The 13,006-nt window shown below is 44.1% G+C and overlaps 1 protein-coding gene across 1 annotated transcript; it reads right to left on the bottom strand.

Moving 5' to 3' along the window:
- Positions 1 to 1,778: 1,778 nt before the first annotated feature.
- On the bottom strand, positions 1,779 to 12,242 carry LOC139325410 (putative short-chain dehydrogenase/reductase family 42E member 2). Its single transcript, XM_070955267.1, has 11 exons — positions 11,988 to 12,242; positions 10,167 to 10,262; positions 9,279 to 9,336; positions 8,270 to 8,388; positions 7,422 to 7,497; positions 6,376 to 6,458; positions 5,037 to 5,174; positions 3,694 to 3,759; positions 3,114 to 3,177; positions 2,396 to 2,469; positions 1,779 to 2,012 (listed from the first exon to the last, which is right to left on the bottom strand). The coding sequence occupies exons 1-11, from the start codon at positions 12,240 to 12,242 to the stop codon at positions 1,779 to 1,781; spliced, it is 1,263 nt and encodes a 420-aa protein (XP_070811368.1).
- Positions 12,243 to 13,006: the final 764 nt, after the last annotated feature.

Here is a 13,006-nt window from a genome sequence, read left to right as displayed (position 1 = left end):
AAAGAAAAGAAAGAAAGAAAGAAAGAAAGAAAGAAAGAAAGAAAGAAAGAAAGGGAATTATGAAAACCAAGGAGGATAATAAATGAATATTCCTATTAAATAAACAAAAGTCAAAGAAAAGATTATATGTTGTTTATGTAATATTATTGATAGGTATTATATATTATTTAATTTATCTAGACAAATATACATAGTATATAAATAATATAAGATTAAATATGCTCCATATTGTATTATATATCGATAAATATATATATATATATATATGATATATATTATTACATAATTTATAAATGTATATTATTTATTTACCTAATTTATCAAAATATATATAATAAAGATTACATATGATCCATATAGTATATATTAAATTTTATATGTGTATATATATATATATGTGTGTGTGTGTGTGTGTGTGTGTGTATGTATAGTGTGTATATGTATATTATAATGTTTAATTAATGTACATTTACATTTATATATCTTATCTAGCTAAATATAATTATATCATATAATAAATGTATCATATATATAAAGAAATATATTATGATTTATTTATTATATATTACATACATACATACATACATACATACATATATATATATATACATACATATATATTTGTTTTCGTATATATTACATACATACATATACATACATACATACATATATGTAAAAAGTTAAAATCTCGGGTATTTTCCTGCGTCATTAAAAGTCTGTTAATTGAAATACTTAAAATCTTGGCTAAAATCCCATCTTAAAATCCTCCAAAATATATATCAGAATATATATATATTCTGATATATTTAGCCAATTATATAAATTAGGTAAATAAATAATAAATACCCCTACCCTTATTTTATTTATTAATTATTCTAATTTACATATTCATTATTGTATTTGTAAATTAAATCTTATTTATCTATTACTTTGAACAAGTGATTCTTTTTACTTCATTTTATTTCTTTTGTTATTATTGTTATTTAACTACAGCACTGTATATTTTTTTTCCTAAAGGGAAGTTAGCGCATTCCAGGAATTTTTGCCTTTCAGGTGCAAAAGTTGAAACTAAAGATTGGCGACTTTAGGGACACCCTTTTGACATTGGTGATGACCCCTGGGGAACCCCCTGCTCCTCTGAGCCCAAGATGCCATCCGGACTCCGTAAATGAACCTCATGAATTTTGGGGAAAACATCTGGACAACTGTAAATCCCCCCCCTTCTCACTCAAAAAGACATCGTGTTGGTCTTTTCTTCGAAGTGCTTTAATTTTTAGCGCCTCGGCACGGTTGACCAAAACATTAGCCAGATGGCGGCACACGGGCACAAAAATATCCATGCGGGTCCTTCACCTAGTTGAGGTCCCCACGTCATCCTTCGAGGCTCCGTCTTCAGAAGGGGACACCGATCTTGATCCTTCTGGGTGGCTCTTACGGCACCCAGATAAGGTGGGGTGGAGGTGGGGGGATTAAGCATCCCTCTTTTTGGCTTTCGTTTTTCTTCCTCATGCAGCCACGCAAAACCTCTGGAGGATCTCAAGGGAGTTCCGGAGAAGACGCCCGGGGCGCAACGTTCCTGTCGCTGCACTTGGTTGACCCATCCATTCACCGTTTTGATTTCGGAACATCGTTCTCGTGTCCTTTTCATCCTACCTGTTTGGCCTGCAAGTTGGGGAACGACTCCAAAGCCCATGTGCCACACTTCCCATCCCCACGTCTAAGGGCTGGCTGGCGAGCAACGCCCCGCCTTACATCTCCAGAAGCTACCAATATTTTTCCTAGGAATCTAGCAGAAAATCTCGGACTTGGGTGAATTTCATGGACAGCGCGATTATCCCCGTGAGGAGGACTAGTAGAAAAAGGCATTTTTGTAAGAAAAAATTCCTAGGCCGAGGTCCCTTTTTCAAAAAGTGATCCACGCAGTCGTCCAACGAGTACTTTTTCGGAACGTAGCCAAGCTGGGCCTGAGCTTTATCAATTTTGAAGGTGTGTGTGACCCACATATTGTGCACCTGTAAATCGGGAAGAAAGAGATTTATGTAAAACCACCTTGATCTTGACCTTGGCAGGATCTCTGTATTTTCAAAATTTAACTATTGCATGTAGTCCATTGCCCAGAGTGAGGTAAAAAATTGAGTGGCTTATAAACTGAACAAACAAACAAACATTGCGTAGAGCAGAGGCCACAGTTACAAAGCATTGCATGCAGGCATAGGAGGCAGCTGAAAAATTGATCATAGCCTCAGTGATCTATCTGTAAAATGGGCAGATCGGACAATTTGAGACCCTTCCTTCTGGGAACACCGAGGACAAAGGTTGGCAAACCAAACAACAACAGGTTCCCGCCACCAAGAAGCCCCTTCGCCCCCTCCCCAATTGCTCAAGGATGCCTTACTTCATTTCTGGTGATCAGGGGTGGGATTTCCACGATGGGGAGCAACAGAGTTTGCACTTTTTCCACGACGACAGCTGTGGGAGACAAAACACAGCTTTTGCGGTTACAGGTTTAACAGGAAGCAAAATGTGCGTCCAGCCTCCATCTTAGAAACCTCTCTCACGAGGAATTGGGGAGGCAAGTCAAAAAAAAAAAAGCATAGCAATTGAAATATTGAAGCGGGCAAGAGACGATGGATAGATGATTTCTCTTTTTTGTTGCTGTTCTGATTTGCTTTTCCTTTTCTCACTCTCTTCTTTTTTTTAGTTAGGTGACATGACTAGAAGTTAGGAAGGATAGAAAGAAAAAGTCTTTTAATAAAGGGTGACACGATTAAAAGTTAGAATAAGTGATAGAAATAAGAGAAGAGGGGATATTAGTGTGCACACTTTTATATAATAAAATAAAAGCAATAACGAGAAAACATGGAATAATTGAATAATGACAGATTGCAACTTAATATAAATGTGTATCATTATTAGAAATATATAAGTTGATTGAATGTAATAACTATGATTAATTCTACTAGTTTTATTTGTATTAGAATGTATGCCACCCAGATGCCACACTGTTCACGCATGGATTTGATAAGTTTGTAAAACATAAAAAAATAAAAAACTTGGAGGGGGGGAAAAAACCTCTCTAACATCTCTTGTCTTACGTACTGGGGGACTGTTACCTGTTAGATGAACCAGAAAAACAGGAATATGGATCCACGGTTTCTGGTAGCCCAGTCTTTCAAACTGAAAATAAAGAGGAAAGGCTGATTGACGAGGACAATTCAGGAGTCTCCAAACTTGATAACTAAGACTTGTGGACTTCAACTCCCAACATGCTGTCTGGGGAATTCTGGGAGTTGAAGTCCACGAGTCTTAAAGTTGCCAAGAATGGACACCACTGGTCTAAAGGTAGAAGAGCTGGCAGGGGAATTCTGGGAGTTGAAGTCCACGAGTCTTAAAGTTGCCAAGAATGGACACCACTGGTCTAAAGGTACAAGAGCTGGCAGGGGAATTCTGGGAGTTGAAGTCCACAAGTCTTAAAGTTGCCAAGTTCGGAGACTCCTGTGTTAGTCAACAGAGCCAAAATGTAGGGCAGGAAGAAGACAAGAGGTTTTTAACCCATTAAATGCACAATGGAGGAATACCAGCTGGCCAAGGAGGTCCAAGAATGGACTTTCAGGACCCTCATCTGTCTTTCTCCGTCAACTGGGGCAGCAATTAAATAATTTACAGAGATCAATTTGCAGATCTTGGACTCACCAAGGGCGAGAGCCACTCAAACAGGTTGACCTCTTCCCCGTCGTTGATAAAGTACGCCTGGCCACCCTAGGAAACACATGAGTGAGGAAGGTAACTTTGAAATCCCTGCAATATCTTCCACACAGTTACAAATATAAAATATGTGTTTTTAAAATCTTTTGTTTACCGTTGTAATGCTTTTTGCTGTTTTTATTGTTTTTAAATTTGTTTTTTTTTTAATTTTAATTGTAGGCTCTGAATTGTGAGCTGCCCAAGAGTTGTTTGCTGAGATGGGCGGCTATAGAAATCAGAGACGGAGAGAGATGATAGATGACAGATAGATGATAAATGATAGATGACGGATGGACAGACAGACAGATAGAAGACAGCCAGGTGGATAGGCAGACAGATAGGTGAAATAGATTATGATAGATAGATAGATAGATAGATGATAGGTAGGTAGGTAGATGGGTGAGTAGATGGACAGACAAATGGGTGGATGGATGGATGGATGGGTGGGTAGATGGACAGACAGACAAATGGGTGGATGGATGGATGGATGGATGGATGGATGGATGAATGGATGGATAGATAGATATGTAGAAAAATAGATGATAGATAGATAGATAGATAGATAGATAGATAGATAGATAGATAGATGGATGGATGGGTGGGTGGGTGGGTGGGTGGGTGGGTGGGTAGATGGACAGACAGACAAATAGGTGGATGGATGGATGGATGGATGGATATGTAGAAAAATAGATAGATGATAGATAGAAAAATAGATAGATAGATAAACAGACAGACAGAGAGAAAATCAATAAAAACCTCTGACCTTCAGCTCTTAAGCAGTAAATTGGAGAGTCCCCTCCCCCTTTCAACCTTTTATAGGTAGTCCTCAATTTACAACCATTCGTTTAGTGACCATTTGAAGTTACAACAGCAGTGAAAAACTAACAAGCGCTTCTCAGACTTAGCAACCGTTGTTAGCATCCCCGTGGTCACCTGATCAAAATGGAGGTGCTGGGCAACTTCCAAATGTATTTATGATGGTTGTCCTATCCCAGGGGTGATCCCCATTTACGACTTTGACAAGCCAAGTCAATGAGGGAAGCCAGACTCACTTAACGACTGCAGCGACCGGCAAAAAAAAAAGGGTCATAAAATGGGGGCACCGCTCACGCTCAACCAACCGCCTTGCTTAGCAACAGAAATGTCTAGTTCAGTTGGGGTTGTAAATTGAGGACAGCCTGTCTATTAGAATCCCAACTGAAAAAAACAACAACAGAACGATAAAGGAAAAATAGACCATCGGGCGTCATAAGTCCGCGTATCTCTGGAAGGCTGGGGATTGAAAACCTCACCGCGATGTAGTCCGTTTCGGGAGTGAGAGCCTTGGCTGCCAGGATGTGGGCTTGGACCAGATTTTTCACATGCACCCAGTTCGTCAGGATTCCCGGATCGCCCAAACGGACGTGAAAAAAACCTCTCTCCATATTGAGCTGTTGGCAAAACACAAACATCACAAAGGCGCAGCTAAACTAGAAGAGACGGAGGCTTAAAAAAAGAAGCAACGTGGGAAAGGAAGAGCTATCTGAATTCTTTTATCCTTTCTTTTCTTTCTCTCTTTCTTTCCTTCCTTTCTTTCCTTTCTCGCTCTCCCTTCTTTCCTCCCTCCCCCTTTCCTTTCCTTCCTTCCTTTTTCCTTCCCTCCCTCCTTCCTTTTTCTTTCTTTTCTTCCTTTCTTTTCTTTCTCGCTCTCCCTTCCTTCCTTCCTTCCTTCCTTCCTTCCTCCCTCCCCCTTTCCTTTCCTTCCTTCCTTTTTCCTTCCCTCTCTCCCTCCCTCCTTTCTTTTCTTTCTTTTCTTTCTTTCTTTCTTTCTTTTCTTCCTTTCTTTTCTTTCTCACTCTCCCTTCCTCCCTCCCTCCCTCCCCCTTTCCTTTCATTCCTTCCTTTTTCCTTCCTTCCCTCTCTCCCTCCCTCCCTCCTTTCTTCATTTCTTTTCTTTCTTTCTTTCTTTTCTCTCCCTCCTTCCTTTCCTTCTTTCTCTTTCTTTCCTTCCTTTTTTTTCTTTCTCTCTCCCTCCCTCCCCCTCCCTCCTTCCTTTCCTTTTCTGCCCTCCTTCCTCTTTCTTTCTTTCTTTCTTTCTTTCTTTCTTTCTTTCTTTCTTTCCTTCCTTCCTTCCTTCCTTCCTTCCTTCCTTCCTTCCTTCCTTCTTCCCTCCCAACATTTAGAGCAGGGTTCCCCAAATTTGGCAACAAGGAGATCTGTGGACTTCAACTCCCAGAATTCCCTAGCCATAGCTGGCTAGGAAATTCTGGGCGTTGAAGTCCAGAGATCTTCAAAGTTGCCAAGTTTGAAAAACTGATTTGGAGCAATCCTGGAGGGGGAAGATATTGATATATTGTTCTTAGATGAAGAAAAATACTCATTTTTTTTCCTCCTTTTTTTGATCTAAAACACAGAGCTAGAAAAACTAAAATGCAACGCTCAATGCTTATTGGGTTCCTGTTCACCTTGCCTGGAGGCCTTATTTACCTGAAGAATAAACCACGTTTCTTGGTTTATTCTTCAGCCAAGGTTGGCTAATGATATGCAACACGTTTGCAAAAGACCTTGTTAGCGTTCCCTGCAAAGGTGCTTCTGCGACATCCCCCCACCTCTTCATCAGGGGTACCCTGCGATGCTCATCAAAATACGTACGGCCAACTGAGACAAATGCTGCAGCTCCTCCGGTCCATAAATCCCAGGAGGGCGGATTGCACATGTGTGTAACTTCCCTCCTCCTGTGAAGTAAAGCAAGCCAGAATGAATTCTTGAAGATATGAAATGAAAACCTTTAGTCCTTTGGGTGCCATTCTTAGATGGTTGTAATGTTACGTAGGAATGAACTCGGGAGAAGCAGGAAAAGCCAGACTAGACTAGACAATAGCAGATAAGACTGGAGGTGAGATCAGGAGTAACTGTGGGGGGGGGATGAGAGGTGGACAGGCAGGGCGAGTGGCGAGCAGGCAGCCGGAGGCAGGGCCAGCCAGAGGTGGTATTTGCCAGTTCTCCAAACTACTCAAAATTTCTACTACTGGTTCACCCGAACCAGTCTGAACCGGCTGAATTCCACCTCTGGATAAGAGGCAGCAGAGCCCTCAGAAGGAAAGGGACATGGCAAACATTTCAGAAGGAAACCCTCCCTAGTTTCTTGGACTGTAAAGGCGAGGGAGTAGAGATAGATAAATGTTATCCTTTTGAAGTAGCCCAGACGGGAAGCACCACCCAGGAATACGAGCTCTGTCTTTACTCTAAGGTTACATTCACAGAAGCTTGCAATACATCGATGTAGACTAACCAGCTGATGTAACGAGCAGTTGGAAGGGCCTTGGGAGACAGGAGGAAGGGACACAGGGTAGACCAGGGGTCTCCAAACTTGGCAACTTTAAGACGTGTGGACTTCAACTTCCAGAATTCCCAGCCAGCCATTCTGGGGATTCTGGGAGTTGGAAGTCCACACGTCTTAAAGTTGGCTGGCTGGGGAATTCTGGGAGTCCGCAAGTCTTAAAGTTGCCAAGTTTGGAGATCCCCTGGCCTAGACAATGCTCAGATAAGAGGCAGCTGAGCCCACAGAAGGAATGGGAAGTGGTAAACATCCCAAAAGAAACCCTCCCTAGTTTCTTGGACTGTAAAGGTGGCAGAGGGGTAGGAGGGAGAGAGATGAAGGGCAAAACTTCACATGGCGAAAACTTGCAGAGAAGTACCTGGTAGGAGTGACCCATTAGCCGCCAAGACCATTTGTTCTGCGATGGCTTTCGTCCGGGAATATTCATTAACTTGCTAAAAGAGAGAGAGAGAAAGAGGAAAAGGTAGCTCCCTAGGTGGCTCAGTGGCTGAGACGCTGAGCTTGCCGATCAGAAAGGTCGACGGTTCGAATCCTGCGTGAGCAGGGCTGGGTTGGACTAGATGTTACTGTTACTGTTACTTAGGTTCAAAAGCCAAAAAATACTGGCTTCAGAATTGTGATTGGCCCCCCTTGCACATTCCAAAATGTTTCCAGGAACTAGAGTTTGAGAAACTCGTGCAAAATTTTCAACCCGGGTAAAAATCAGCGGCTCAATTTCTTCCTTCCACGCATGGGGCATTCGACTCCAATTCCCCAAGTTCAGCTAAAGGCTTAAAAACTACAGGTAGTCCTTGATGTGCGACCACTCATTTAACGACTGTTCGAAGTTATGACAGGGCTGAAATATGTGACTTACAACAACTGGTCCTTGCACTTATGACCGCTGTAGCATCCCCACGATTATTTGATCAAAATCCGGGCACTTAGAAACTGGCAGGTACTTATGACGGTTGCACTGTCCCGGGGTCATGTGATCACCTTTTGAAACTTTTCCAGCTGGTTTCCGATGAGCAAAGTCAATGGGGGAAGCTGGATTCACTTAAGGACCGCTTGATTCATTTAACGATGTCACAATAAAGGCCCCCAAATCTGCTGTAACTTACTTAATGACCGCCTGTCTTCCCCCCGCCCCCTCCCGGAGGTTCCAGTCCCAATTATGGTGTAAATTGAGGCCTACCTGTAATTTATTTCACCTGGAAGACGTACCTGCTCTAAAGGAACATAGGATACAGTTGCTTCGTCGCCGTCCACGATCGTTTCTCCTGCAAAGACCACATTGACTGTACTGGTGTAGATCAACCTGGGGATTCTTTGCCGCTTGCAAACTGGGGAGACACAGAAAGGGACAAGGTTCGGGGTGCAAATCACGCCAAGGGGCCCAAATGTTGTGGAAGGACAAGAGGTTGAATGTTGTGGCCCATCAGTGGCCTGTGCAGTTAGTAGCTTATTCCGACAGCAAGGAGGCTGGTGTGGTGCTGCGCCAGCAGCCTGTGCAGCTGGCGCTGGAGTCGGACAGTGAGGAGGCTGGAGAAGATGTGGTGCCAGAGGCGGGGATTCAGCCAGGGCCTTCAGAACCTCCAGAAGTTCCCATAAGTGAAGAGGACGAAGAGGCTATTAAAAGGCAGGAGTGGCTCCTCAGGAGGAGGTCTCCTCGAGAGTAAGGCTTGGGGCTAATTGGCCACTCCCCTAGCCTATTTAAGGAAGGACGACGACTGATGCAATTTGCAGGAAACAACTTCGTTCATATTCCTTCGCGTCTTGATTCCAGAAACGTTTGATTCGGCTCTTGTTTCTCTCTTTTCAGTTTTCCTGCAAATTGCTTCTGGGCATTCTGCCAACCACAGTAAGATTACGGTTTTCTGAAAAACCGTACCTCAGAATTGAGTTATTATTCTTTGGATTCTTGTCGGGTGTTAATGAAGTTAAATTAACAGCCCTTGTTCAGAAAAGACTGATTTAAACTGTACTTGTGTTCAAACGACTACTAAGAAAGCTCATTAGTAGTCTTTAATTAGTAAACTAAGTTTTGTACGGACTTTGTGTGTGCTGCGTTCTTTGGGGTCCGTAGCTGGGGCAGAACTCCAGTCCCCAAATATAAGCCTTAAATTCCTTATGCGTGGTCTCCTCTTAGTAGTTTAATCCTGAATTTGGCCAGCAAAAATCGATCTATTCTTTTCTGTCACCTACTACCACACACAAAACACCACTTACGCACCTTCAAGGACGATTCCGGTCCCTCCGATGTTGACCGACCGAATGTGTTTCTTGCGCAGCTAGGAGAAGAGGAAGAACCACAATGTCACAACAACACAAAAAAGGACTTGCTCTATTGCAGGGTTTCTTAAACTCAGCCCCTTTAAGACAGGCGGACTTCAACTCCCAGAATTCATTGAACAGGGGAATTCTGGGAGTTGAAGTCCATGCGTCTTAAAGAGACTGAAATTGAGAAGCACTGCTCTGTTCCCTTTATATTTCCTGAACAGTTATGGCAGAAGGTTCTAGAAATGTTGCATTTCTTTTTCGTGTTGGGTCAACTGTCCAGATTTATTTGATGACCATCAAGTTCAGTCTCCAGCCTGAGCAAGTCCCTGCAGTTAGGGTTGCATACCTAATACTCTTTCCTCCTCCTATTTTCTCCAGAACAACGAATCTGGGAGGTGGATTGGATTGGAAGAACATGATTGGCCCAAAGTTACCCAGCTGGTTTTTGTGCCTAAAGCAGGACTAGAACTCACTGTCACCTGGTTATTGGGTCAAAGTCACTCAGCCAGCTTTCATGCCTAAGATAGGACTTGAACTCACCATCTATCTCCTGGTGATTGGCCCAAAGTCAACCAGCTGACTTTCACGCCCAAGGTGGAACTAGAACTCACTGTCACCTGGTGATTGGTCCAAAGTTACCCAGCTGGTTTTTGTGCCTGAAGCAGGGCTAGAATTCAGTCACCTGGTGATTGGCCCAAAGTCACCCCCCTGGCTTTCATGCCTACAGCAGGACTAGAACTCACCGCCTCCTGGTTTCAGAACAAACTTCCCACATCTTCAAGAGAGCCTGCATTGTTTGCAAAACTCCAGAGCTACAGAAGGAAAATCAAACTGGACTCACTTGTTGTATGCCGGTCATCCCGTACGAGGCTGCGTGGATGAGACAATCCACACCTTCGCAGGCAGAGTACAAATCACTAAAGTTTCTCACGTCCGACTGTAAGGCAGAAGAAAACTTGTATGAGTGTCTTATTGGAGGACAAGTGTCCATTTTTTCCCAGGCGACTCATAAAACAGCCTATTGGACTTCAACCAATGGTGGTGGCGGGAGGCTCCACCCACCCGCTTAGACGTCATCAAAAATGCTGTGGACATGCACAGAAGCGCCGCGTGCTCACAAAGCAAGCCCGCGTGCCTGCGCGCTACCAATAGCGAACCGGTAGCAGGATTTGAAACCAGGTGAAGCCAGTTCGCACCTATTCGGTTAGAACCGCTTGTTAATTTTCTAAGCGGTTGTTGGAAGAAATCTTATTTTGTTTTTCTCCACTTTACAGGGCTAATCCTGTAAGGAATTACAACATTCTGGTGTTGTTTCTAGCCTAATCTTTATTGCCCTGCTTACAGAAACTGCCTCTCTGGTTAACCCTTATTACATTGTAATGAATATAATAAATAAAATACATTCTGGGAGTTGAAGTCCACACATCTTAAAAGCTGCCGTTGGAAATTCTGAGTAGCAAGCCTCATTTTTATTTTCGACAGAAGCTCAGAGCCAAAATGACACAAGAGGCTAATGCCTTCTCCGCTGCTGGGTGGCCCAGCTTTGGCACTTCCAGATGCCCGGACTTCAGTTCCCAAAATTCCCAGCAATGGGTCTGACCCTAGCCAGGGAATTCTGGGAGAGGAAATCCACAAGTTTGGGGCTTGTGGAGTCATGTTGTCCATCTCGGCCCTTCTCTGACTTTGACTGTTATGCTATTCCCTGGTACTTCAATAAAAATAAAAAATTTATTGTATTAATAAACCACATTCTGGATTAATGCGATACAGATCGTCAGGAACAGGAACAGAGTGGGAAGGGACCTTGGAGGTCATCTAGTCCAACCCCCTGCTCACTCAGGAGACCTGTACTAGGGATTCGAACCGCCGAACTGCCGAACCTTTCTGATCGACAAGCTCAGTGGCCTTAAGTCCTCAACTTACGGCCCCAATTGAGCTCAAAATGTATGTGGCTGAGAAATTTTGTTAAGTGAGTTTTGCCCCATTCTACCACTTTTCTTGCCACGTGAATCACTGCGGTTGTTAAGTGAATAAACGCGGTTGTTAAGTGAATCCGGCTTCCCTGTTGACTTTTGCTTGTCAGAAGGTCGCAAAAGGGGGAATCACGTGACCCCCGGGGACACTACAACCGTCATACATGATAATTAGTTGATGGGTCAGTGTACAGGTAGTCCTCGACTTACAACAGTTCATTTAGCGACCGTTCAAAGTTGTAAGTGCGAGTCCAGGTCATACATCACTTCCCCCCTCCCCCCTGAGGCCATCCTAACTTTGAACCGTTGTTAAATCCAGTGGTGAAATCCATTTTTTTTTTACTACCAGTCCTGTGGGCGTGGCTTGGTGGGCCTGGTGTGGCTTGGTGGGTGTGGCTTGGTGGGCGTGGCAGGGGAAAGATACTGCAAAATCCCCATTCCCTCCCCACTCCTGGGGGAAGGATATTGCAAAATCCCCATTCCCTCCCCACATTGGGCCCAGCCAGAGGTGGTATTTGCCGGTTCTCCGAACTACTCAAAATTTCCGCTGCCGGTTCTCCAGAACCTGTCAGAACCTGCTGGATTTCACCCCTGCGTTAAACCGACGGTCGTAAATCGAGGATTACCTGCAAAGCTTCACCAAAATATCTATATGATATTTCTGAACAATGATCAGAAACGAGAAATACCCTGATCAATATTATTCCTTTTGGAATGTTCCAGATCGGCGGATTAAAATCGTACAAAATGACTTTGGTTCCTGATTTAGCCAGAGCGCAGCCGAGCGTAAAACCGAGATAACCGGCGCCTCCGGTTATGACCGCCTTGTCGCTGATTTTATTCAACGGCAGTGTCAGGATTTCAGGAACCTTTTCGCCAACTTTGCCATCCTCCTTGTTGCATTTGTAGAACCGGCTGGGTTTCAGGTCCTTCGGCTTCTCCATTCCGGGCCGGGAAGATGGCGGAGCCCCCAAATCTCCATCCAGAGCGGGCAAAGAGGTCACCTGCTCCTCACCTGCCTCAGGTGTAATGAGAGGAATCAGATGTCATTTTTATGGTTCAAGGAGAATAGGTGTGAGAATAGATAGAAATGAGGGGTCCGTGGTGCTCTCCGAGGGAGGGGAGAGGAGGGAGGGGGAAGAAGGAGAGAGAGAGAGAGGGAGGGAGAGGGAGGAAGGGGGAGGGAGAAAAAGAGGGAAGGAGAGACAGAGATAGGGAAAGAGGGAAAGGAGAAAGGGAAGGAGAGGGAGGGACAGGGAAAGGGGAGGAAGAGAGAAGGAGAGGGAAAGAGGGGAGGGAGAGAAAAAGAGGGGGGGGGAGAGGGAGAGAAAGGGAGAAGAAGAGGGGGAAGGAGAAAAAGGGAAAAAGAGAAAAGGAGAGACAGAGATAGGGAAAGAGGGAAAGGAGAAAGGGAAGGAGAAGGAGGGATAGGGAAAGGGGAGGAAGAGAGAAGGAGAGGGAAAGAGGGGAGGGAGAGAAAAAGAGGGAAGGAAAGACAGAGATAGGGAAACAGGGAAAAGAGAAAGGGAAGGAGAGGGAGAGAGAGAGAGAGAAAGGGAGGGATGGGGAAAGGGGAGGAAGAGAAGGAGAGGGGAGGGAGAGAAAAAGAGGAGGGGAAAGTGAGAGAGAGGGAGAGGGAGGGGAAGAGGGGGAGGGAGAAAAAGACGGAAGGAGAGACAGATAGGGAAAGAGGGAAAGGAGAAAGGGA

The sequence above is a fragment of the Pituophis catenifer genome, unplaced genomic scaffold, assembly GCF_029215685.1.
Source record: "Pituophis catenifer annectens isolate HBS135680 unplaced genomic scaffold, rPitCat1.0.hap2 SCAF_16, whole genome shotgun sequence".
NCBI lineage: Eukaryota > Metazoa > Chordata > Lepidosauria > Squamata > Colubridae > Pituophis > Pituophis catenifer.
The sequence above is the reverse complement of the archived record's forward strand: the minus strand, read 5'-3'. Positions and strand labels throughout refer to the sequence as shown.